The sequence below is a fragment of the Lethenteron reissneri genome, chromosome 47, assembly GCF_015708825.2.
Source record: "Lethenteron reissneri isolate LAM-NWPU_2019-01 chromosome 47, ASM1570882v1, whole genome shotgun sequence".
Taxonomy (NCBI): domain Eukaryota; kingdom Metazoa; phylum Chordata; class Hyperoartia; order Petromyzontiformes; family Petromyzontidae; genus Lethenteron; species Lethenteron reissneri.
In genome coordinates this window covers 7,479,755-7,507,581 of record NC_083825.1, presented here as the reverse complement: position 1 = coordinate 7,507,581, position 27,827 = coordinate 7,479,755, and the positions used below count along the sequence as shown (strand labels likewise).

Here is a 27,827-nt window from a genome sequence, read left to right as displayed (position 1 = left end):
CTGGCGAGAATTTGAACTCTGATGATGGCAGTGATGATGGTTTATCATTGTGATGGTTGTCTTGGTGGTCGTGGTGGTTGCTGGTGGCGGTGATCACAAGGCTTAAATATTTTACCGGTCACTGGTAGAATGGACGAGGTGACACGTGACCAATACCGTAAAACTCCGTTTTCTGTGGTGAATGGGAAGGGCAGGTGTGGTGTGTACGTTGCTCACGTATTTATTGGGTCGCTGATGCTGATAAACCTGGCTGGAATTAAGCCCTGGGTGGTCTTGGTAGTAATGGTGGTAAAGTAGTGGTGGTTATGTTAGTGATCTTGTAGCACAAGGGTGGGGAACCTTTTTCTGCCAAGGGCCATTTGGATATGTATAACATCATTCGCGGGCCATACAAAATGATCAACTTAAAACTTAGCCTGTTATATTTGGTCAAACGTTTAATTGACTCACCCCTAATGCGATGGCTGGAACTGCGTCTCTTTGGCGAGGCGTGTGATGTTAGCTGCTATTGATGATGTTGCTACTCGCAACTGCTTTTCCAGGTTTGCTCCTAGATTTATTGAATTTCGAGTCCCGCCTGCGGTTGCCTTGGCAGGGCCAGACCAGATGATTTCGCGGGGCCTTATACGGCCCGCGGGCTGGACGTTCCCCACCACTGGTGTAGCAGTTAGCACCTTTCTTCCTGAGTTCAATTCTTGCTCACAGCCACATCAGTGGAAAATAGCTAAACCAGTCCCGTGCCTCTCTTAGGTAGACTCAGCTTTGAAATAGTACCTGGTGAAGTGTGTGTACATGAGTACTGGAGAGACAAAGGTAGCCTGGCATGGTGTTGGGCACACCTCCTTTCTGTGTTTTGTCAAGCTTAATAGGCGCTCACTGGAAACACATCTCTGTTTTGATGTTCGTGTTGGTGATGTTCATGGTAGTAGATGTGGTGTTGGTGATGTTCATGGTAGTAGATGTGGTGTTGGTGATGCATCTGGTGATCATAGTCACGATCGTGGATGTTCTGTCGATGGTTTAGATTGATGGATGTCGTTCCGATTGCGATCACGTGGATGGATGGCTGCATTGTCGTCGATGGCAGCGAACTATTAAGATGGGGATGATGGTCGTGGCAACGACGACGACGACGGTGGTGATGATGATGAGAGACGGTAACGTTGGCGATGTTCACGGTGGATGTCCAGGTGAGGAGGCACAGCCGGGCGTGGCGCGCGGGGCTTCGAGACGGCGACGAGCTGGTGCTCATCAACGGCTACCCGTGCCGCGACGCGACACACTCCCAGGCCGGGCAGCTCATGGAGGCGCGGGCCAGCGCTCTGCTGCTCGTCGTGTCCAGGCAAGCACGGTGCCACACCTGCAGAAGACAAAGACAAAGGTTCCCCTTAACAGACTGGTTGGGGCAAGTGCTGTTAGCGAGCAGAACCCATATGAATGCTGGCACCGCACAAGAGGGAGTGATATTCTTAGGGTTTTTTTCGGTAAAGTCACGTAGGTAAAACATTAAAATTAATAAAAGTAAAATGAAATAAAAATCACGACGTTTCGGAGGCAACTTTTATTAATTTTAATGTTTTACCTACGTGACTTTACCGAAAAAACCTAAGAATATGAATCCTTGCAGTCACGAAAGCTTCAAATCTAGAAGAGGGAGTGAGTTGGCAGCTCCACGCCCAGTGGCGATGTTTACACATCACACACCAGGTTTTCATTGAAAGCTGCTGAGTCGACCTAGGGGAAGCCCAGGACCAGCTCAGGTGGTCGGATTAGTAGCTTTGCGAGCTAACCGCTATGCTACCGCTGCACACACGTACACACTCGCATACATGCACCAGTCTACCTAGGTCACTGTTGCAAATGAGACCCCAGCAAACATGGAAGTTGGGCCAACGTTGAACCAATGGTTACAACCATATGCCTACGTTTGCTCAACGTTGGCATGTTTATTCCCGAGTTCTCAGCTGGGTAAACATACAATCTACTATGCAAATCATTTACATGCCCACAAAAATAAATATCTCCCATATGGCCTCAACAGAATTTGAGGGAAAGTGCTGTTGACCAAGCACCTACGCAGGCCGGCACGGCACGCGGTTGGTCGCTGACTATGCGCCCCGTATTCCTTCGTGATTATTTACTGCAATTTTAGGGGGCCTCGGATACAAAAATTAAATAAATCGCAGAACCTGCCGCCTATGATGTGGAGGCCGACTGCGTCTGTTTGGAGTTGCACATTCCGGGGCAGAAACCTTACACAAGAGCGCCCCAGACAGATCCATTTACCCAGCAGGTATGTGATTTCAACAAAGTTGGCGGCTGTGGTTATGCTGTATATATTTATATATGCGACTTGTGTGTCTGTGTATTTATGTATATATAGGGGAGCGGTACTTTAGCGGTTAGCGTGCTGCGCTATGAACCCAGCGACCCGAGTTCAAATCCCGCTCATGGCCACCAACATCAATGACGATTATTTGAACCAGTCCTGGGTCTCCCCTCGGTCGACTCAGTCTCAAATGAGTGCCCACTGCGGTGTGTAAATATCGCCACTGGGGAGACAAAGGCGGCCGGGCGTGGTGTTGGCCTTCATAGGTGTTCGCTAACAACACTTTCCCTAACATTCTGTTTAGGCTATAAGGGGGATCGTCGTCTTCATATCTCTTGGGTCTCCTTCAGTGTGACTTCACATTTGTACCGTGGATATTTACTCGTGAGAACTAACTGGCTTTGATTTTACGCGAGGCTTATGGGAAAACCTAAACTGCAGCCGCACAAATCGTGGCAGATGCAGATACAGGACTTGATGGGAAAAAAACTCTCCAATGTGTGACGGTGGTGACCCAAAACAGGTCGTGGAACATCTTGCGACTCGATGCTCGATTCACAAACACAAAGGAGGAATAATCACAGCGACATACTCCGCTGCTACTGACGCAATTATCGGGCTCAACCACCACAATGTAAAATGACAGTTCATACTTTGTTTCCTATTGGGTTAGGTCGTGTAAAAACGTGTGTAGTAAACCCTCCTCCACCCCGCGCAGGCAATTCATGAGTGTCACCTGAATCAAACGTGCCAAATTTTACTGGTAGGAACCTCCTGGTTACACCAGCCCACAGGGGGTTATTGTGTCCGTCGTGCAGGGAGGGGCTGGGTGGGGAGGGGAGGGTGGAGAGGGGCTGGGTGGGGAGGGTAGGGCTGGGTGGGGAGGGTGGAGAGGGGAGGGTGGAGAGGGGCTGGGTGGCGAGGGTGGGGTGGGGCTGGGTGGGGAGGGTGGGGAGGGGCTGGGTGGAGTGGGGCTGGATGGGGAGGGGCTGGTCACCCCGTGGTGCCCTTATAAAACTCAACGTTTAACCTACTCACGCCGGCTTGTGCCCGCCCTCACAGTCGGGCATATTTGCGGAATACACCACGCCGCCGTTGACCCTGGCCATTGACCGAGCAACCCAACGTTCCTGCCAGCTCCCTCCGCAGGAATGTGTTTTGGATCTCATCAGCAGTTAGTCTTGTTCGAAATGTTTTATTTCTGCTTCAGCAGCACCACCGGTGGTATCAGTGTTGTCATTGGAAAGTAATCTGGCAACATTGAAATGGCTACGGACGTTTCGCTGGAGATGACTGACCAGTTGTTGACAGGAGCTCGGATCTCGAGTGAAAGCTGACGTATGAAATTAAAGTTACGTTTGTTTTATTGTTATTCAAGAACCCAGAGTACAAAGGAAATTTCAAAGAGGGGGGGGGGGGGGGAAATCTGGGCTCGCTGCCTTACTGCGGTAGGGGTAACAATCAGGAGCAGTATATTTAAAATAAAAAGTTACAGTTGTTGTTCTATGTATGTATGTTGAACTTCTTTCGCACCATACATAGCCAACCGTGCGAATCAGAGGTGTGGGGGAAGGCCAACAAACTAAACACAAAAAGGAGTTCTAAAGAAATTCGTTTTCAATATACAGAAGAAGACGTACAGTCGGCGTCGTACATTCGGCTGACAGTCATTCCAATTACAATGACGTGTGGACTCGTTTGTGGAAGAGATGACAGTTGATGTGCAAAATTAGTGATGGTTTTGGAAGTGTCGACTGAACGTGCATTGGGAGAGGGAGGCAGGGTCCGGAGGGTCGTGAAAGCGGAGACGGAGTGGTGAAATGAGACACGTCGCGATTGGGAAAGGGTTGCAGCTGTGCGGAGTTAGTGGTGGCGATGACTTGACCATTGGGACCTCTCCATCAATCAGTGAATTGGAAATTTGTGATAATGGTGATGTTGATGGAACCATTCCAAACGCACACGTGTGTCCATACATACACGCATGCGTGTGTGTGTGTGTGTACGCGCATGTGTGTATGTGTGTGTGTGTGCATAAGCACGCATGTGTACGTACATAAACACGCACACACAAAACAAAGACATAGATCCCCCGATCGCTTTTAACTTACTGCTGCGGCAAGCCATGTTAGCAAGCAGATATTAAGGCCTCCGTGGAGTCCGAGGAAGTGATGAAGCCAGGGTCACATTTGGCCACTTTTTGTCTCCCTCTTGCCGATGTTCACAAGATAAAGATCCCCCATAAATCTTACACAGGCTGTTGTGACAAGTGCAGTTATCAAGGCTGGCACGGCACACGAAACGTTGGTGTGACCAGCAGCACATCAAGCCACCTTGGTTTCCCATATGATCCTTATGGCGGTACCCCGGGGAATACCAAATAATACAAAATGGGCCGAGGCAATTAAATACTTTATTTCTGGCACCCTATTTTTCCAGGGGTGTACTTAACTCTGCGACTGGGGTACCAATCAATCCGAAATCAGTGCCACACTCCGCGATGTCGAAACGCAGCGAGGATGATTGCGCCGAAACCCTGAACGCTCGTACGTGGCACCGTGGTGGTGCATCGTGTACAGCTCGTCGAGATGAGTCGATTGCCGCATCGCCGACCATCAACAGACTAAAGATGACTGCGTCACGGACATTATGCGAGAGCCGGGGTCCTATTGTACCCCGGGGTACCGCCATAAGCTTCATGTGCTGATGTTTACACCAGGTGCTCGATTAAGTTTGGGTTGACCGAGGGGAGACCGACGAACGGTTCAGGTATTCATGAATGGATATCGAAAGCAGGTCACCAGGTTCATAGAGCAGCTCCATTTGTATATTTAACTTCTTTCGCACCGTACGTAGCCAAGCGTGCTAATCTGAGGTGCGGGGAAAAGACAACAAACTACAGTAGACACAAAAATATATTCTAAAGAAATTAGTTGTGTCCTTGTAGGTAGCCACGCAACATTTCACCGTCCCTCCAAATCGGCGATTTCATTAATGATCACTATTTGGGAGTCACGATTTGATTCCACAATTAAATTTTCGTCTCTTATTTTCACCATCTCATAAAAAAAAAAATCTCTTTTTTCAATCAACAGCGTAAATTTAGCGTAGCATAACATGTGCAAATACTGTCGATTCACTGTAAAACATCGCTTCTAATGCACGGAATTCGATGGCTGTATCTTGTAAGAGTTTGTTTTGATAAATCTATGCATCGTTACATGGGGTATGTTCATGTTTCACGTGGGTAACCAAACGCACACAAAACCGCTCCACACACACGACTCTCGCAGTCTCTTCTTTACCTTTATATTTCGCCTTTAAATAAACCTTCAGTTATTAAACTCTTATTTTTGGTTCTTTCGGTAAAGGCACGTAGAAGGGGAAAAACCCATAAAACAATAGTTTAATATTTTTATTATTTTATTACTTCCCTTCTACGTGACTTTACCGAAAGAACCAAGAATATGAATCCCTGCAGCCACGAACGCTTTAAATAAAAATGTATTAAACTCTGTTGACGGGACGTTTTGTTATCTCTCAATAAGTGTGGTGGTTTGTTTCTGACCACTCCACTTTCCTCTGATATGCCAATTGGTCGTTTATGAAATTGGTCAAACATTATCATGCACTGCATCGCGCCCACTTTCTGTATTGAACGCTCTTCCTTCTGTTATTAGGAAGCCACTGGAGCTGTTTATTTTAAAAAATACTGTAGATTGAAAACTAATTTCTCAAAAATTGCTTTTTGTGTTTAGTTTGTTGTCCTTCCCCCGCACCTCTGATAAGCATGGTTGGCTACATACGGTGCGAAAGAAGTTCAACATACTGTACATGCAGAACCCTTGAGACTTGGCAAGGCTTTCCTGGATAAGTAAATAGCTTTTTTATTTATTATAAACAACACTTTTCGTCATTCCACTGCTGGATGAGGGCCTCGCCACTTTTGAGCGAGTCATCACAATTATTTGACCATAATTCACCACACTGCTCACCGCAGGTTGGTAAAGGTTAAACAAAATATTTTTTGTTCAGCAAATGATTTTACACGTGGCTTTCACACAGAGCACAAGATGCACAAGAAAAATAAGTAATTAAACAATTTGATTGAAATTTTGTATGTATTTGCCTCTGTCAATTTGTGAAGGGGGAGAGAGCTTACAGAAGTTGGAGCATCAAAGTACCAAACAGCAATGGACTTCCCTGCACGGCCCTCTATTGTGTGCCCTGCAGGCCGTATGACAACCTGTTTGTGCTTGGCGTTCAACCCTGCAAAACTTCCGAGGGTCTTTATACTCTTAGTTTTTTCGGTAAAGTCACGTAGGTAAAAAATTAAATAAAAATTAATAAAAAAGAAATATTTATTATTATTTTATTATTATTTTATTTTTATTAATTTTTTTAATTTTTATTTCATTTTTTACCTACGTGCCTTTTTTCCGGAAAACTAAGAGTATGAATCCTTACAGTCACGAAAGCTTCAAATCTAGAATTCCGAGGGTCTGACGAGGGTGGGCAGCAGTCTGGTCGATTGGGTCATAGGCGTCGTTATCACCAACACACGGACACGAGCCCTCTACATCGCGAATGGGCGATCATCGTTAAATACCCTTCGACCGTCCACCTGCATTTTAAAATACATATATTGCTGTTGTTCCTCTTCTTCCCTGTAAATTAACGTGAAGCATTCCTGAGCGTGTGCGCAGGGCCGTTGCTTTGAGAAATCGCCGGCATTGCAAGTATTTATAGGAACGGCCACATCTTCACACGTGCGCGCACGCACATGCTAGGACAGCCTGCGGAGAGAGATTGAGAAAGTGGAGGCAGACGCCCGTAATTCCGTCAAGGTTATTAATAGAAGCTGCTGGGGAGTGCTGGCTTCGGAGTCTGGGTGGCCACGCAAGTGCGTCTAGTGGGAGGGAGAGACAGAGAGAGAGAGACAGAGAGAGGCGATCAACACACGCCACGGCGGACTGAACAGCCGAACGCGAGCGAGGAATCGAACCTCCGTCTCTCGGAAAAGGGTGATCGCCGTCTCTTATTTGTCGCAGTCTCCGTAAGGGCCATGTCCAAAGTTTCCGTGCTGTAAGTATCGTGAGTTGGGCGAGTGGGCGGGCGAGTGAGAGAGCATGTGTGCTCAATGCACAACGGCTCAGCCCTGTGAGCTATTGAGCTACGCTTGGGTTCTTGCTCAGTAACGTTGATGAAAACGCAGATTGCAGCGTCTTGTAAACGGTTCATCCATCGGTCGTGCTATGTGCGGTATTGGAGAGCTCTGTTTGCTCCGACCTGTGGCTCTGCCTCAATGTGGTGATTTCCACCGGGTTTGACCGAACAGCGGTCAACAGTTAAAGTGGCGGCGTGCTCCAGCGAGCAATCATCTTTGGTTCCGGCCCTAACCCGAACCCTACCGAGTAAGCTTCTCACTACTAAGTGGTGCTCATTCATCGACTCTGGGATGATAATGATGCGCTGAGTTGACCTCGTGTTGATCAGGATGTGAATATACTTGTTTTTTTTAATTGTGAGATGAAAACTCTAAACACAGTGTTATGTGGCTGGGAATCCATTTTCAAATCTGTCTTAAGCATGACGATATATGATCTAAATATTATTTGACAGAACAACGAATGTTTGAGGATGCTAAACGCTCTGGTCGTGTCTGTTCCTATGCACGTTTTCCATCCGCGTTCGTCTTAAATCAGTTGACGTCAAAGTCAGAGTGTCTCCCTATTCAAACAAGCTGTGGTAGCCCCGAGTCAAAGGTGGGCATTCCACATTCCTATGGCAGGGCCAGTTTGTCCATAGGATGACTACTGTGCAAACCAAGGGATGTTTTCAATTCCGCTGATCTGTGTAGGGAAGAGAGGAAAAACATATATACCGAATTCCCAGACTCGAGCTCTGTTTACCTGTTTACTTGTTCGTGTACCTGTATGCAGCTTTATATCTGCCGTAGCCTCACCTGTCAATAGACATTGGATCGATACAGTATCTAGATCAGGGATGTGGAACCTCTCCCTTACAGGCGTCGGGGTCAAGATTGAACTCACGACCTCATGTATACCAGGCGAGCAAGTTAACATATTGCCACCGTGGCGCCCATGTCTTTGGCATGGCCGCACGTTTACACACACACACAAGCGTTATCCAATAATAATCCGAAGTAATGAGGGCTCCCCTTTACTGCGTCAATGCGATGCCTGCGGCTGCTTTCCGCTCACCAACGCGTTTATGCGTTGGTGAGCGGGTCTTAGTCTGCGCACTTCAACGTCGGAGTAGCAGATCCACACTCTCCTGAAGCCCTGTGGTCGTGGGTAGCGAACCTCGCCATTGACAACTACAGTAGCTCCTGAACCATATTGGTGCTGCCATCATGCGCACGAATAGATTCAGATGTTTCTGCTGGTGGTGGATAAACATCGTGTGTGGGTTGTTTCGAAGTAGGAGGCCTCATGTGCACTTTTAAAGCTACGTCGAAAACTAATTTCTTTAGAGCTGCTTTTTGTCTTCAGTTTGTCCTCCCCCCGCACCTGCGATTAGCACCGTTGGCTACGTATGGAGCGAAAGGAGTTCAACACGTGTCCAAGTGCCTGTGGCGATCCGGAACAGGGGGCCAAAGGATCCCATCTGGACACCTGGATCTCATTATTCATGACCTCCTGCCAGACACTTTGTCACTACACGTTGTGTGAAAGTAGACACCTAGCTCTGCACAAGCAGATTGCTGATGTCGCCATCTAAGTAGGGAACAGTGGCTGTTGTTGTTGTCATTGTAGTTCTATTTATAAACAGTAAACACTGGCTGAAAACGGCACGAGGCTCATCCATCCAAGTCCTATCCAGGATCAAGCCTGCTTAGATTCTGCACATATGACAAGATTGCGTATGTTCAGTGTGATTTGGTGATAGGCGGTTGCATGTTTAGTTCTTTACACATTTACGTTATCACCGTAGTTGTAGCTATACTTAAGTATGTATGTATGTTCAACTTATTTCGCATTGTACGTAGCCAACCATGCTTTTCGGAGGTGCAGGGGAAGGACAACAAACGAAACACAAAAAGCAGTTCTAAAGAAATCAGTTTTCAATCTATATTTAAACGTGCACAGTTCCAGTGGCTTCCTAATATTGGAAGGAAGAGCATTCCAGACGGCCACAGAAGCGCACCTGAAAGCGCAGCGCGATGCGGTGACCGCCTTGTGTGTGTACGTTATGAGTGTGGGGACAGGAGGAGTCCTTCAAGTTCGCGATTCAATTCCTGTCACCTTTGCCTTTGATGCGCACAGGCAAATCTTCCCACGCGACGGCACCCTGAGCCGTTGCATCGACGGCGCTCACGAGAACCCGCCGCCTCCTCAGCATGAGCCGGCAGTGCACGCCACGGCGTGGCACAGCGACTCCGAGCCTGCAGGGCATGCCACGGCGTGGCACAGCGACCCCGAGCCTACAGGGCACGCCATGGCGTGGCACAGCGACCCTGAACGACTGGCACCGGCAAGTCCGGCTATGGCGTGGTACAGCGACCCCGAGACGGCAGGTCCGGCCACGGCGCGGCACAGCGACCCTGAGCGACTGGCACCGTCAGGTCCGGCTATGGCGTGGTACAGCGACCCTGAGACGGCAGGCCCGGCCACGGCATGGCACAGCGACCCCAAGTCTGCAGGGCACGCCACAGCACGGCACAGCGACCCCGAACCAGCAGGGCACGCCACGGCTCTGCACAGCAACCCAAAGCGACTGGCACCGGCAGGTCTAGATATGGCGTGGTACAGCGACCCCGAGACGGCAGGGCCGGCGACGGCACGGCACAGCGACCCCGAGCCGGCGGGTTCGACCACGGTGTGGCACAGCAACCCTGAGCCGACGCGGTACGCCACGGCGTGGCACAGCGATACCGAGCCAGCAGGGCATGCCAGGGCGCGGCACAATGACCCCAAGCGACCGGTGTCAGCAGCAGGGCTTGCCACAATGTGGCACGGCGACCTCGAGCGGAAAGGGCACGCCACGGCACGGCACGGCGACCCGGAGCCGGCAGGAAAGACCAGGGCGCGGCATGGTGACCCCAAGCGACCGGTGTCAATAGCAGGGCTCGCTACAATGTGGCACGGCGACCTCGAGCGGAAAGGGCACGCCACGGCACGGCACGGTGACCCCGAGCGACCGGCGTCAGCAGTGGCGGACTCCGCGGCCGGGCACGGCGACCCGGAGCCACTGGCACAGGCGGCCGTCCCGCCCCCCGTCACCCGCGTGTACGTGTCGCCCTGCAACGAGGTGACGGACCTGGGCCGCGTACGCGAGCGCAAGGCCCGCGCCATCACCAATTCCGACCCTGCGCGCGTCGCACGTTGCAATGCCAGCTATGTGCAGAAGGGCATCGTGTGCAGCCTTGGACCGCCAGAGGGGATCGTGGGAGCGTGCGCCTTGGCGAGCGCTTTGCCTGTCTCGCCAGCGCCGGCGGAGGGGAACGGCGAGCCGAGCGAGACGGTGCGCGCCTCCGCCAGCGCCGCTGCCAGCACCATCGCGGCGGCGCCCCCGCTCTCCATATCGCTGCCTCCGACGGAGGTCCGTAGGGAAAGGACCGTCCGTAAAGCGACGCAGAGCAGCCGCCTGTACTCTGCTCACGCCGGCGAGTGGCCAGATGGAGCGTTTGTGGAGGATGCCTCCACAGACCAATGGGCTGGAGGAGATGGAAATGGAGAGACTGTTGGAGGTTACGGCGGCGGTGGTGGTAATGGTGGTGGTACCGGCGGTGGTGGTAATGGTGGCGGTACCGGCGGTGGTGGTAATGGTGGCGGTACTGGCAGTGGTGGTAATGGTGGCGGTACTGGCAGTGGTGGTAATGGTGGTGGTACTGGCAGTGGTGGTAATGGTGGTGGTGTCGGAAGCAATGGAGTTGGAGGTGGCGACGTCCCCGTGGTGTTGACGTCGGCCGCCGACATCAACCTGATCGCGATGTCGCTCGCTTGCGAAGAGCTGTGCGAGGAAGAGGTGGGGCCGGCGGAATCGGCGGCGGTAACGACAACGGCGGTGGTGGCGGCGGCGGTGGCAGCGGCGGCCTCACAGCTGGATCAGCCGGGGGAGGTCAACGAGGTAGGACGCACGTGACGTGTGGTGTCGGGACAACGTGCCCGCATGGGCCTGCATCGAACGACGTGGGCGCTGAGCGAAAGGAGGAGGAGCAGGTGAAGGTGGCCGGTGCCGGTGGCAGTGCAAGTGGAGGAGGAGGAAGGGGGTGCGACCGACGAGGATGCAGGGTCTCTCCCGATACGGTGGTGCCGTGCCTATGTTGGGGCCTGTGGAGGACTGCGCATCGGAAGAACTCACCACGACGTACAGAGAGCGGGCGAAGCAAGCGAGTAAGTGCTCTCTTTCTCTCCTTGGCCATCCTTGTAGTTAGTGTTTAAGGTGGGAGAAGAGTGTGTGTGATGTGGGGAGTGGTGGCCTAGCAGTTAGCGCGCTATGCTATAAACCCGGTGACCCAAGTTGGATTCTTGCTCACGGCCAACACCAGTGACGATTCTGGGCCTGCCAAAAGTAGCCGTAAATTAGTACCTGGTGCGGTGTGTAAACATCAGCACTTGGGAGACAAGAGCAACCGGGCGAGGTTATAGCTACACCACCCCACGTGGTCCATCCCGGACTTCATTGGTGCTCGCTAACAGCACTTGCTCCAAAAGCATGTTAAAACTATACAGGGGATCTTTGTCTTGTTACATCATGACTCAGAGAGCTGAACTATTACAAAGCAACTGCAAAATAAACATGGCTTTTGAATGTAGATGCATGGAAATGCAAGGAGAGGGTAAGCAATTTGGAAGTTTGTAATAGACCTTGCCAAAAAGTGTTGCAAGTGTAATTGGTGGGACATGTGTGCAGGATGGAAGATAGGTGAAGGGCAGGATGTGACGGCATCTCAGGGCATTGGCCGTAATGACCTCTTGACCTTGTTGGTTTTACACCACGTATTGAACAGTTGGTGCATCTGCATTGTGTTGTGTAGGATGACAGCGCGCGCTGCGTGTGGTTGTCACATGCGGTGCCTGAAGAAAACCGACAATGTTGACGATGCAGCCCATTTGTCATTGCGTTTGATAGATTGCGTGAGTGGTTAGCGCATTGATGCATCCTCCATGTTTTACCGTAACCAGGGATTCATCTCTCATTGTATATTTTTGGGGTTGCTTGGAGACTGAGTACACGCGTGACGAGTTGCCATTGTCCATAGTGAGTGATACACTGGATGCGATGTGCCGGGTGCGTAACATATTTTCCAGGTGTCCAATCCGGACAGACCCGGTTGAAATGGGATCTTGATTATAACAATGCAATGTGCTGAGATCCATGGAATCGTGTGGGTGTCAGGTGCAGTGTGCTGCCAGATGACCCATAATGTCCTTCTTCTGTAATTTGTACAGCAAAACTATTTAAATTATAGTGTTCAGCTGTAGCAAGACAACAGCAGTCGAACTGTGGAGAGGCTGGCCCTGCCATGCAAATGTGGAAATTCCACCACTGGTTCAGGGGTGCTTTGGCCAGAGGCACGTCTAAATTTACAAGTTAAACTAATTATTTGGTGATGCTGCTGCTATGTTGCCAGTGGTGCACAAGCATTAATAGCACACACAAAATCAACACATTTGTCAGTAATACTGCCTTAAAAGGAAAAATATATAATAGGCGACATTTCTGAAAATGCCTCTATGTACTACGAAGAAGGGCCACTGCCTGAAATGTTGGCATTTACACACACGTGTTGTTGACGGATGGGAGCACAGAAGTACAGTTCAACAATGTGTATTTCTACACTGTCCTCTGCTGCCCACCACATATCCCCGCAGCACTACGACTTCCTGTTGGGCATGGTGGTCACCCATTCAAGCACTATCCATGCTTAAACCGGCTTAGCTTCCTAATTCTGTCAGGATCAGGAAAACTGTGGTGATTTGGTTGTAGGTATATATCTTGATTTGAAGCTTTCGTGACAGCAGGAATCCATACTCTTTGGTTCTTTCGGTAAAGTCACGTAGGTAGAAAATAAAAATAAATCACGACGTTTCGGGCGCAACACAAGCGTCCGTCATCAGGTGGGAAAGCATGGTCTGCTGCTGAGGTAGACAGTCTGCCTCCTGATGACGGACGCTTGTGTTGTGCCCGAAACGTCGTGGTTTATTTTTTATTTTACACCTACGTGACTTTACCGAAAGAACCAAAGAGTATGTAGGTATATATATATATAAAGTCCACACCCTATTGTGATATCCAGCTGAGTGGTGCTCTGCTCAAGAGTGATTGACTCAAAAAGCAGAAGGTTGCAAGTTCAGTCCCCAGTTAGAGATGAGTGCCACTTTGTATGAAATGTCACAGTGGTCCTCCTCTGGATAGACAGACCATGGCATTGTCATGTGAAATTTACACCACTGGCACAGGGCAAACAGAGGAGATGAGTGCCTCATTTGAGCAGGGATACACGTTAACATGACCAGTGTAATCATAGTGATGTACACCCTTTTGTCAATCTACTGCTGGATGAAGGCCTCTTTGTGCCATGTCACTTGTGGGGGTGTTATATCGATGGGACCTTTTTGCCTGTATTTTTTTTCATCATTGTGGTTATAGATTGATCATACTTCACCATACTGATCAGTGTGGGTTGGTGAAGAGGGGTGGGGGGAGCCAGGACCTGGTTTGGAAATCACCTGCCATTGATGTTAGCCATGGCCCGGAATCGAACTTTGGTGGCCAGGTTCATCGTGCAATGCGCGAACCACTTCCACCATTGCTCCATCACGAAAATTGTAATACAAGCACAATTCTATCTCCATTTGAAAAACTATATAAAAGGCTCTTGAATTTCCCGAGAATAAACTGCAAGTGAATACAGTTGAAGTTCGATATAAGCACACCTTATATAAGCAAACATTATTACTGGTAGGAACCTGGTTACACCAGCCCACAGGGGATTATTGTGTCCGTCCGTCGTGCAGGGAAGTGCTGGGTGGGGAGGGTGGGGCTGGGTGGGGAGGGTGGGGAGGGGCTAGGTGAGGAGTGTGGGGAGGGGCTGGGTGGGGAGGGTGAGGCTGGGTGGGGCGTGGGAGAGGTGGGGCTGGGTGGGGAGGGGCTGGTCACCCCGTGGTGCCCTTATAAAACTCAACGTTTAACCTACTCACGCCGGCTTGTGCCCGCCCTCACAGTCGGGCATATTTGCGGAATACACCACGCCGCCGTTGACCCTGGCCATTGACCGAGCAATCCAACGTTCCTACCAGCTCCCTCCGCAGGAATGTGTTTGGTGATACACGTATTGCGTTGGCAGTGATTCACAAGCACAAATAAAAACAAATTCAACAGACTCGTCACTTTGCCTCTCTGTGCTGTGAAGAAGGGCCATTTGCTCGAGACGTGACCTATTATATTATGTTTCCTTTTAAGGTCACACAGTGTTATTGACGAATATGTTTTTTTTTAGCACAACTGTTATCCTGCTCATTGGGAGAAGGGGGGAATGGAACAGGACATTTCTGATATATCCAGCTTCTGCTGAAGCTGTAACCATTCGTTCTATAATAATATAATAGCGTTTGCATTTATACTGCACCCATAGCGTAACGAAACATCTCAAATTGCAGTTTTTCAGCCGAGGGGACCCCTTGCCATCCTGTGACGTCGTTCGAAATTGAGTAGGCCACGCTTGCCGGTACCAAGGTCCGAATTCGCAAAATGTGACATAATAACGACTCAAAATGACTTCATTCGATTAAGCAAGAGCGTCATCGCAAGTCCCCAAAGGGAGCCCTCCCAATCTCAGCGGCCCCTCACATTGGTTACGTGAATGACGCCGAATTGATTGTGTTGTACCATAGGTACGCGCGATCGTATATACAGACACCGCGCGGACGTGATTTTGTTACGCGCTATACCGCAGTGCAAGGCCGTAGCCATGGAGTCAACATTGGGGGGGACCAAATCTTCCAGGGGGTCTGGAGGTCCCCCCCCAGAAAAAAAAAAAATCGAAATTTGAAGACGAATTTCCTGCCATTTCCTGCCTAAAACATTTTAAAAAATTCAATTGCACATAGGATGGATATTTTATTTATTTTTTACAATAATGTCTAATAGTGTATTGTATTACATTGCTCTGTTTTAACTTTTTTTTTTACCATTTCTTGTTTCATTGTATGTAATGGCGGAGATTAGGGATTAATAAAGTACAACCATAACCACAATCATATAAACAGAAATCTATGCATTGATTTATATGAAGACCAGTCCAGATATTGTGGCAAAGATTTAGCAAATTGTTATTTTTATTTACATAGCAAAGCAATTATTTTTTATAGCAATATTTTGGGGGACATTTTGAGCATATTTGAATTGGGGGGGGGGGATGTGTCCCCCCCAATATATATTATAATTACAGCCTTGCGGCAGTGCGCTGTGATATGCGGCGCGACTATCGGGCCTTGCGGCGCCCCAGAGTTCCTGCCGTCTTGGGTTTCGCATTCCAGCGCCGTGGCTTTTCTCGTCTCCCAACGGAAGAGCGCAGCTGCAACGTGCATTTTGGTGATGGTTGAGCATGCGGGGCGTGCTCAACGTGGCGATCCACAGCAAGCCGGGAGCATGCCTTGTGTGAAACCAGGACAGCGGCGGCAGTGCCCTGCGGGCGATGATAGCCTGAGCTGTTTATTTATTTATTGTTTTTTTGTTTTTGTTGTTGACAAGAGTCGAGTAAAAGGCACGAACCCTAACAAGGGTAGCAAGAGCAGTTGATGCGAATGCTGTCACAAGAGGTGACACGTTTGGTGCAACTGTCATTCGCTGAGTATGGGTGATGAATGGAATGCAACAACGGCATGCTTCTTCTTGGTTCTTGGTTCTTTCGGTAAAGTCACGTAGAAGGGAAATAATAAAATAATAAAAATTAAACATAATAAAATACAATTCTCACGACGTTTCGGCCACAACGCAAGCGTTTTATTATTTCACTTCTACGTGACTTTACCGAAAGAACCAAGAAGATGAATCCCTGCAGTCTCGATAGCTTTAAATCGAAATTTAACGGCATGCTTCTTTCTCTCACCTGAAGACGATCGCTTGCTGTTGCGATCGAAACGTCGTGATCTATTATTTATTTTACTATCTACGTGACTTTTCCAGAAAGAACCAAAGAGTATGAATTATTGCAGTCACGAAAGCTTCAAATCAAGAAGGGAGTGGGTTACAGAATTCTGCGGACTGAAGTCCAAACTCATTGCTCCTGGGTTCTGGGATGGGGAAAAGGTTGGGTTCGCTGCGTCTACGGGCGTCTGAGCTCATTGATGTTGCAGCAAATTCGGCATATCCTCTCCCCATGAGCGTCTCCTTCTTACAGTGGCTCGTAGCCACGCCGGTGGCCAGCCGCGCTTGCAGAAGCTCCGCTGATAATAATAATCATCAGCACAAAGTTATAGATGCATAATTGGGCCCGTAGACTTTGGACCAAAACATGTTTTGTTTTAATTAGGGAAATGGACCTAAGTCTATTTATTTTTATACTCCCTGTATTGTTCCACTTCAGCACATGTGTGTACTGAATAGTACTTTATCCTGTTACCAAATACCTTATATAGGTATTCTGCAAATCTGTTGATGGCAAATTAGATTTATTTCCGTATTTTATTCAAGAAACTATCAATTCTCTGTCTCCCTGCCTTTGTCTCCCTCTGTCTCCTTGTCTATCTCACTGTCTCCCTTTGACTGTTTCTCCCTCTCTCCCTCTCTCCCTCCCTGTTCTCTTCTGTTTCTCAATGGAATTGTAGGTGTGTCTGTCTCTGTGTCTCTTTCTCTAGGTCTCTCTGTGTCTCTCTGGTGGGGAGCGGTAGTATAGCGACGAGCACGCTGCACTTCGAACATCGCCACATGAGTTTGATTCCTGCTCATGGCCACTACCAGTGACGATTATCTAAACCAGTTCTGGGCCTCCCCTAGGTCGACTCAGCCTCAAATGAGTACCTGGTGCGGTGTGTGAATATCGCCACTCTAAAGACAAGGACGGCCGGGCGTGGTGCTGGCTACACACCCTATTGTGTGCCGTACCGGCCTTCACAGGTGCTCGCTAACATCACTTGCTCCTACAGTCTGTTAAGGCTATACGGGGAATCTTTGTCTTTGTGTATCTCTGTCTCTTTCTCTCTGTCTGTCTGTAACTCTTTTTGTGTTAAACTTTCTGTCTCTGTCTCCCTGTCTATTTTTGTCAGTCTGTGACTCTGTCTCCCTCCGTCTGCATCTGGCTTTATCCAGGGCCACGAATGGGTATGACTGTCGCCCGCATTGAGTATGGACACACCGGTTGTTTGTCATTTTCATTTGTAATTTAAAATACGCAACATATGAAGGTTGTTTCGTAGACTTGTAGAGTAAATACAGTTTCCATCGCTGTGTTTGAGAATGGTCCGTTCCAACAAAATCCAGTGATTGTTAATGATTTTTAAGAGTCTGTGAAAGCACCCAGAGACCAGACTCATGGAGCCACCTTCAGGCAAAGTGAAAATTATTTAAACATCCGTGCAGCTTGAGTGCCCTCTAGTGGCACGAGCCTCTTTATAAACAGCAGTTGAATTCCAAGTCCACAGCAGTCAGATGCAGTCGTTTACAATACTGGGCTATATCCTCATCTTGATGAATGTTCACTTTCGGCAGAAACTTGGGTTAAAACCTGAGGAAGGCTGCATCACCAACAATGGGGCAAATTGCCAAGGAGATGTTCCCGCTGTTGTGTCAAGACGTGAACCTCCTTGCCCTCCTGTCCACGGATTGTGAATAACAAATTCTCCTGGTGTATCCTATAGCCTTTATTGAGTCTAACCTTACATTGTAGTGTATAGTTGTGTAGTGTATAGTAGTGTATAGTAGTGTAGTGTATAGTGTAGTGTATAGTAGTGTAGTGCAGTGGTTCTTAACCTGGGTTCGATCGAGCCCCAGGGGTTCGGTGAGTCAGTCTCAGGGGTTCGGCGGAGGTTAAGACACACACCCGACTCGTATGATTGTGCACCAGTAAAACATAAACCTATGTTTTGAATTAAAAAATTACATTTTATTTGTCCAATTAATAAGGGTTCGGTGAATGCGCATGAGAAACTGGTGGGGTTCGGTACCTCCAAAAACGTCAAGAACCACTGCCTTACAAGCTTATTTTTGGTTTTTAGTTTATTGTCCTTCCTCGTACCTCCGATTAGCACGGTTGGCTATGTACGGTGCGAAAGAAGTTCAACATACATACAGAAAAACTTAGGAATTCCAGTTTGTGTTTGCATTTTACTGCCTGGCAACGTCCTGGCATACAAGCGGCTTGTGAAACAACTAACATCCACTCACGCAATTTCGAAAGTGCAGCGGTTTTATATTCACATAAAACTTGCGGGCAGTAACGTAGCTATCGAGTGTGCAGGCGATGCAACTGCCCCAGGGCTGATGGGCCAGAGGGGCCCAAGTGGCAGACGATGGAGAGGGAGGGGAATTGGACCAGGGGGGGGGGCCCATGTCATGTCATTCCCCAGGGCCCATGCAAACCACGCTACTGCATTGCTCAAGGGCTTACTTGGCGGTCGTGTACGAGTACAAGCTGAAAAAAAGTATCGTTGCGATTCTAGATTTGAAGCTTTCGTGACTGCAAGGATTCATACTCTTAGTTCTTTCGGTAAAGTCAGGTAGGTAAAAAATGAAATAAAAATTAATAAAAATAAAACAATAAAATCACGACGTTTCGGAGGCAACACAATTCTCCGTCATCAGGTGGGACCGTCACAAACAGATTTGCTGCATCACGTGATTTTATTGTTTTATTTATTTTTATTTCATTTTTTACCTACGTGACTTTACCGAAAGAACTAAGAGTAAAAAGTATCGTTGCGACTCATCGGTGGGGAGCCCTAAGGCCAGAGCCTAATGACAAAACTGTATGAGCAGACTTGAAGAGGTCAACGCCTGTGAGATCTCGCAGAAAGAAGGCAGCAATGGCAAGGTGTGTTTCCATCAGTGGCATTGGCCATGATAACCTCTCAGCCTTGCATAGAGTCGCATTTTTGGCAGAACCGGGACCTGAAACAGCCTAGTCCATAAGGATTTGACCACACCAGTGGGGTGTATGGTAGAGGTAAATTAACCCCTGTGAGCTGGATGGCGGGGTTCAATGACGCATCCAGCAGTGGATTGACAAAAGTTCTACGCTTGGACTCATGTACCTCCTGTGCACAATGCAGTATCGATGCTGGCCGAGGCGAGGCTTTCTCGGCCGTGGGCTTGTGTTAGTCGGTCAGTCAGTTTCACCACCACCACCACCACCACCGCAGCGCCCCACAACTCTTTGCTCCATCGCGTCCTCCGCAGGTTAACGGGAGCGCCGTGAACCCTGTGCCGGGGAGGGTGAAGCCGTGACACGGAGCCGTCAATGCACATTCCGTGAGCGCCGCGCCAGATTTACTTACTGGGCGAGAGGCGGCTATCTGGGAGGTTATGCGAGACCTTTGGAGTGCGCGCAGCGACGTCGCTGCCAGCCAACGCCACCCGCACCGCGCCCCCTGTCCAGTGGCCGCGTTGTCCTCGTCGTGTTGACCTGGTAGCGCCCGGTGTGGCCAATAGCGAGACGTTGCCCTTACAGGTAAAGGTGCAGCCCTGCAACGGCCTCAACTAGAGGGAGCTTTAGTAATTCCCTTCTAGACTATCGAGGTTATTCTTCCTTGCTGGCCAGCTGTCTTGGAAGATGTGGGAGTTCCCACGCTTTACCCCACCGCACACTGTGATGTACCCTTTTGTATGTAGGTGAACTTCTTTTGCACCGTATGTAGCTAAGTGTGCTAATTGGAGGTGCAGGGGAAGGAGGCAGTGGGGATTGAAGAAGCATTTTGTTCAACTGCTGCGTCTTGGAGATTGAATCGAATCAGTGACCTCTGGATCGCAAGTCCAGTACGGTAACCATTATACCGCAGACTGTGGGTAAAATATAATACATATATACACGTGCATTGGTCTGTTTCACTATTAGAAATTCTGAAAATAACATCACTTACTTAAGTAACATCCCCTATGGCCCAATCACCCTGAATGTGCCCAGCTTCGTTAGATCTCGGAAGCTAAGCAGCATTGAGCCTGGTTAGCACGTGAATGGGTGACCCCCAAGGCTTGCACGGAGGTCGGGAGGTGTTAGCACTGAATGTCAATCCATCGAATGTGTGCGGTTTCTCAGTGCACTCCATTTTCTTCCCACACGAAGCCAAGCAATCATTAATGGCATTGGCCAACATCTCAATGTCTGATCCTCTTGAGTCTCGGTACCTGACCCTGCTCAACTTATTGCCCCAACAAGGGGCCTTAATACAATACATGAGAAATAGGATCAACCCTTTCTGGCAATCGGTGACCTCCAACCATCACCACCTGTAAAACCACACACACCACCCGTCTCATTCCCAGCTACCTCCACTGCCATCGTAAAACCAACACGGGGAATGGAAACAACAACGTGAGCCCCGTGTCTGTTTAAACATTCAGCCCAACATCGGGACAAGATAATTAAGTATTACCTTGAGAGGCAGACAGAGGGACAGATGGGTGAGTGAACATATGCAGGTTAATGACATAGTTCAGGAGATTGAATGAGCTCTTATCGTTCTTATCTTCTGTTCAGAATGATGATGATTCTGATGAATGTGAGCAGTTGTGAAAGTGTACGCTCATTCGTCTTGTAATGATTCAATCCGGCCCAATGATTAGATGTGTAACGATGCGTCGATTCACATCGATTCAGGTAAATGAAACACGCGTGCAATCACGTGTAAGAATCCGATTTTCGATTCGTATACGGTATGTTGTATGTGCCTATACATACATCACCCATAATGTGCCCTTTCTTAACAAATCGTGGAAGCTAAGCAGGTTTCAGTTTGGATAATGCTTATGTGGGTACTCACCGCACTCGCAAACAAGTTGTTATAGGCCATGGAGCTACGTGATGTGCAGCAGAGGGGCGCAGCGATATCCATTGTTGTACTGCACTATGTTTCCACGTCCACGGTCCCCGCTTTTTTAACCCACGCTGAATAGCGCGGTGAATTGTAACTCGCATGGCCCGTGCGGTGTTGTGCGATACAGTCATCCGGCAGTTGAATGACAAAAGGGTTGGAAACACATCCATATACACAGAGCGAACGCAGCAATACATTTGTATTCAATGCATCGGATACATCCTTGACGTAAACCAGTGGTTCTCAGCCAGGGGTTCGCGGGCCACCTGGGGTATGTGACAATGTCTTAGGGGGGGGGGGGGGTACGTGAGGTGATTTATAAATGTGCCTTAGACTTTCACATTCATTGTGCTTAATATGCTTACATTATTGATTTTTTTTCGATTTGAAGCTTTCGTGACTGCAGAGATTCATCTTCTTGGTTCTTTCGGTAAAGTCACGTAGAAGGGAAATAATAAAATAATAAAAATAGAACATAATAAAATAATTCTCACGACGTTTCGGCCACAACGCAAGTAGCCGGGGAGAGAGACGCTGTCTCCCCGACAGACCTGGTCTTCACCTGAGGACGGCTGCTTGCGTTGTGGCCGAAACGTCGTGAGAATAGTATTTTATTATGTTTTATTTTTATTATTTTATTATTTCCCTTCTACGTGACTTTACCGAAAGAACCAAGAAGAAGAATTTGCGTTGTTGTGGAGGACACAACAAAATGAGTAAGCAGACAATGCCCCCGTCACATATCCATTTCTCTACATTAAAACATAACTCGTGAACATTCAAACTTATGTCGGACACATGCCAGGTCACACAGCATCGGCGTGCATCTGTTAGATAAGAGCTGTTTGCCGTATTGCCTGCATTCTTCTTTTAAGTGAATTCAATTACGGAGACCATTGCTGTAGCCTGCCTCTCACCCCACTCGAATGCCAAGCATCAATCACACAATTAAGCACTCCGGACAGGTCATGTTGCACTCACGGTCTATCTGACACCCTCCTCCCAGCCCCCCACCCCCACCCAGAACACTCGACTCACTGGAATTAAAACAATGGTGAAAGATAATACACGCGAGCGTGCAGTCGCATATGCTTGCACACATACCTACGGACTCATTTACATATGCACACATAGATTTGTACACTCCGAAAACACATAACACACGTTGCAGTCGCACACACATGTTGTCACACAAAGATCGCCCCGTGTAGCCTGTAACAAACTGTAGGGGCAACACCACGGCCGTCCGTCTTTGTCTTCCCAGGTACTCACTTTAGGCTGAGTCGACCTAGGGGAGGCCCAGAACAGATTTAGATAACTGTCAGTGGTGTTATCCATGGTCGAGAATCGAACCCAAGCTGTCGAGTCTATTGCGCCGTTAGCCAACTCTTTTGACAACAACAACAACCGCCATTCGCCACTAAGTGGCGGTGACGTCACCACGACGCTTGTGCCAGGCCATGTGCACCTTGAGGCCACGTGAAGTGTCGAACGCCCGCTGGTAGGAGGTCACGGGGCAGACCCAGCAGGTGCCACGGGTCGACTGACCGAGATGACTGGCTGATGCACCACCTGTGCCCCCTACTGTGCCTCACTGTGACCACCCCTCCCAACACACACACACGTGCTAAACTGACACTTCAACATACGGACATGGGCAGATCGTGGCCAACGCACGGTAGACACGCTGCCCCACCATGGTAATGTGGAATTTACCCACCAATGGCTTGGTATTTCTGAGGATAAATGAGCGGCATTGTATATTTTGACCAGAGAGAGAGAGGAGAGAGATAAGAAGACGCTTTAACTTTAGGTTTTATTCGTTTGGACGTCACTGATATTGACACGAACGCTCGCGTCTGATTGGCTGCATCTTATCTGAGCGCATGTTTTTTTTTACGCCTCTTCCCCTCTCTCTCTACCACGGTTACTGAGGTCGCCAAATGCTCCCCACAGCACCCCCCCCCCCCTCTCTCTCTCTCTGCTCCCACTCCAGTCCCCACCGCTACGCCGCTAAGTTTAGCGTTTACATCGCTCCGTGTGTGCGAGAGCGATTATATTTTTGGGAGTCGTGATGGAAGTGTATCTGGCCGTCCCAAAAGAGTCCGTGACTTAACACGTCCTTGTGTTTGCCACCTCTTGGAGCCACCTGTCTCTCTCCAAATATAGGCACACTCTTTCCATCCCCCTCCCAACCTCTCAACCAGCCCGAGCTATTTGCATGCCCAATGCTCGCGATGAGTGCCTGGCTATTAGAAATCCTCGGCAGGTTTCGACCTCTCCTGCCCATGACTTTGTGCGCTGGCTTTCTCGTGGTATTGCGTTGCGCGTGTGTTTTTTGCGCCAGTGAAAATGAACGCTCAGATGTCCTTCTAGATTTGAAGCTTTCGTGACTGCAAGGATTCATACTCTTAGGTTTTTTCGGTAAAGTCACGTAGGTAAAAAATAAAATTAAAAGTTAATAAAAGTAATAATGGAAATAAAATGAAATAATAAATCACTACGTTTCGGAGGCAACACAAGTCTCCGTCATCAGGTGTGACGGTCCCACCTGATGACGTATCAGTAATTTTAGCTGTGACGGTCCCACCTGATGACGGAGACTTGTGTTGCCTCCGAAACGTCGTGATTTATTATTTAATTTTATTTCCATTATTACTTTTATTAACTTTAAATTTTATTTTTTACCTACGTGACTTTATCGAAAAAAACCTAAGAGTATGCTTAGATGTCCTGTTCAGCCAGTAACTTCGAAGCTTCATTTGCGAAAAAACAAAGTGTCTCGCTGCTCAAGTTCCGGTAAAAAAAGGTGTAATAATAGGTGAAATAATCAAATAAAATAATAGGTTAAATCAGTATGCACGTTGAACTTCTTTCACACCATGCATAGCCGACAGTGATAATCGGAGTAGCCTAAGCACATTGCTATTCTGTCAACTCGCTCCGTTCTCTTTAACAGGACCCTGCGGGGTGGGCTGGTAGGAATAATACTTAGTACCGGTACAGAGATATCGACCGGGTATAGAGGAGTTAAAGAAAAAATTACTGTATTCTAGTGTAACGTTAATTAAAAGTGTTTGTTTTGACAAGAAACGCTGTGAGATTTAAAGACTCGTAGTCTTTCATTTCCAACACCACCCTCAACACCACCCCTCCCACGGACGGACGGACGGACGGACGGACGGACGGACGGACACATTAATCTATTGGTGGTCTGGTCCACTTCGTTCCTACCAGTATAACGTCCACTATCAGCGGAGAGTTCCGATGGTAGATCTCTGCTCCCCATTCCAACCTAACACCTCCAACTCGTGCACAGAACTCCCCATCTCCAATCTCACCTCACATTGACGCTGGCCACACGATTTGTTTGAACGGATATTTCTGTGTTTGTTTGCGTCTAACTCCGGATGTGCCCTTGGAGTTGTGCTGTGTTTTTGAATGTTAACAAAAAAATATTGATTTTGTGAAGAAAAAAAGTTGAATACAGTAGTGGCCGCCGAAAGTGTTCACCCTGAAGAGGCAGTGGTGGAAATACCACGTTCCCATGGTAGGGGCCGGTCCATCTGTAGGATCACTACTGTTGACCTCACACTCACTGTTCGTACCTGATTCATTTAGCAGTTCGTGTTCGTTGCTCATTTACACGAAAGCTTCTGTGCATTTCATTTTTGACTTTTGCATTTTTACAAGCTTGTAATGTGACCCTGCCTGTAAACCCTGAGGTGTTTATGCACGTGCGCGTGTGTGTGTAGTATTTATGTGATGTTTTAGTAATGGATGCGTGCGCCACTGTTTTGTGAGTGGCTGATAACATCTCTATGGAAAGGTACGTGCAAGAAAATGACGCTACATTGGAATTGCCACAATAAACGCTGTGGTGACATCACCTCTGCTTAGCAGTGCACGGCAACTGTGGGCACTTGTTCCTACATCTCTTCAATGACAGCCCTGGAAATTCCACATTCCCATGATGAGGGCCAGGATGACCGTTGAAAAATAAAAATAAATCCCAATTAAATTTTACTTATTATAATAGGGTTTTTCCCCTTTTTTCTGGCAACAAAACTGAAACCTTTTTACAAGGATTCATGTCTGCATTAACCACAATACCTGCAGTCAAATGCAAACAAAAAAAACAGACACGATGATAATATATGCATTGTCCTTCAAACTGATTGGTCCACACCAAGGGACGGCTTTCTTTTTAGCCTTTAGCCTCGACCCAATTGGTGCTCGACCAGAGGACGCCAAAAGGCGTACAGCTCAAAGACAATGCAATATCAAAGTAATGAGGGCTGGTGTGGACCAATCAGTTTGAAGTACAATGCAGGTATTGTGGTTAATGCAGACATGAATCCTTGTAAAAAAAGTTTCAGTTTTGTTGCCAGAAAAAAGGGGAAAAACCCTATTATTATATTTTGGTACTGGCAAAGGAGGTCCAATGAGATACATTTTACTTGTTATAATTGCAGAGATGGAGCGATGAGATCAGTTTTGTGTGCAAGTACTGAGCGTATTATTACATTGCAGGAACTTGAGAGGTGGCATCAGTTTCAGGAGGCCTTCATCCAGCAGTGGATCGACCATGGCTGATGATGATAATGATGTTAATTAAAATTGTGTGATTGGCATCATCAAACATTCGTAACTCTCCGAGGAGAGTAGTATGTCACCATGCATGAGAACGGCATGTGGAAGGAGATATCAGGGAACTATTTCTGAGGTCACTTTAAGTGAGTGCCTTTGTCCACACGAAGGAGCGATGCACTTTACCGCAACAGAGTAGAGTTTGACGCGTGGCAGTCATGCTGATAGTTGTAATGGTCAGAATTGGAATTTAGCCAAACGAAGCGGAAAACCAAATAAAATAAGTAATATTTAAAAAAATATTTAAAAAAACACGCTTTCATGAAATGTACCGTACTAATAATGTAAGAACTCCACGACTCCAGGAAGTGGCCCCGAAGCTTGCCATAACGTAAGGGGACCGTGGACAATTAGACCCAAGCCGAAACATAACATATAAAAAAGATTGTTTAAATTTTTTTTTAGGATAGAATATAGTATTGTCATCAGTATGACATAAGTATACCAAGTTTGCAGTCGATAGCACATTGGGAAGTGGGTAAACATTGAGTTACAAGATTTGAGGATACGACAACAACAACAGACAGAGTGCGTTAAATAAAAGCGTGTAACAATAATTTTATGGGTTTTGAGCAGTTTTTGGTGACCGGCCTGGGACTGTCAACAAGAATTTCTTAAAATGTTCTTCCAAATGCCTTCAAATCGCATCTTAAAATGTATATGTATTCAATTGTATAACTGTAATGCATAGCTTTTTCATTATCTTTAAAAACATGTTTAAACTTAGAAGCCTTAACTTTTAATTTAAAAAAGAACTGTTCAGCAGTGCTATGAAACTTGCATTTTTGAAATATAAAAATTGGTTGTCAAGTTTCTAAAATTTGTACAACCGATTACGTACTTTCTCACGTCACTAGGTCATAAAAATTATCTGGACGATTGCGATAATGGCAAAAGCTCTCGAAATACAATCCTGATCCCAGCCGAGGGTTGTCTCAGTCCCTTATTTTTTGAGGGTCAAGGAGCGTAAAACCATCACGCAAACTCCGGTCATCTTTGCAGCGGCTTTTGGTTAAGCATCGAACAAAGGCGGTCACTGCATCGCGCGCTTTCGGATGCTCTTCATTCCGATATTCGGAAGCCACTGAAGCTATGCACTTTTAAATATAATTTGAGAAGTCATTTCTTTAGAACTGATTTTTGTATTTAGTTTCTTGTCCTTGCCCGCACCACCAATATGCACAGTTGGCTACATATGGTGCAAAAGAAGTTCAACATACATACATACAGCAGATTTTGCCCACAGCAATACAGTGGCAATTATCATGAGGATAACAGGCCACTCTGTGCTCTCTCCGTATGCAGCCAGGTGGCGCTGTGGTTTGAACATTCCATTTACACTTAAAACGTTTAAATCGTTGTGGACATTTTACTTGGCTCATCATCCGTGCTGAGTAAGTTGACTGAGTACCACGTTTGTGGGAAATCAGCAATGCTTGTCGTGTTGAAAACACTGCTTCCTGACGAAATTGCAGCGGCCAAATGTCCCACCTGCACCCATTAATGAGACTTCACCACTGTCATTCTTCACATCAGTACATTGCCTCCGAATGAAGTGTCAGTCATCTACAAGGTCACCCTCCCTGTCTTCAAGATCATCCATGGAGTTTTCTCTGCCTGTCTCCATCTCAATCTACTGCCCTACATGCACTCCACTACCTCTCACCTCACTCTAGACCCCTCCACGCGCTCTCCTACCTCTCCCATCTAATCTCACTCTACTCCCATCCACATACTCTCCTACCTCTCCCGTATAATCTTATGAGCTTCGCTCAGGCTCGTATTAGTATGGGAGGGAGGAAGGGGGGAACACTTTCTCCAGGAAATATACAAATTCCACCTGCCTTAGA

The 27,827-nt window shown here is 47.8% G+C and overlaps 1 protein-coding gene across 1 annotated transcript in view; it reads left to right on the top strand.

Annotated features, from left to right (window-relative positions):
• The window catches only part of LOC133354435 (uncharacterized), a 65,597-nt gene that overhangs the window by 5,499 nt on the left and 32,271 nt on the right, over nucleotides 1-27,827 (top strand). The window contains exons 3-5 of the mRNA XM_061571256.1: nucleotides 1,191-1,342; nucleotides 9,619-11,429; nucleotides 11,503-11,688. Of these exons, the coding sequence (XP_061427240.1) occupies nucleotides 1,191-1,342; nucleotides 9,619-11,429; nucleotides 11,503-11,688 (2,149 nt within the window). The remainder of the gene's footprint in view (nucleotides 1-1,190; nucleotides 1,343-9,618; nucleotides 11,430-11,502; nucleotides 11,689-27,827) is intronic.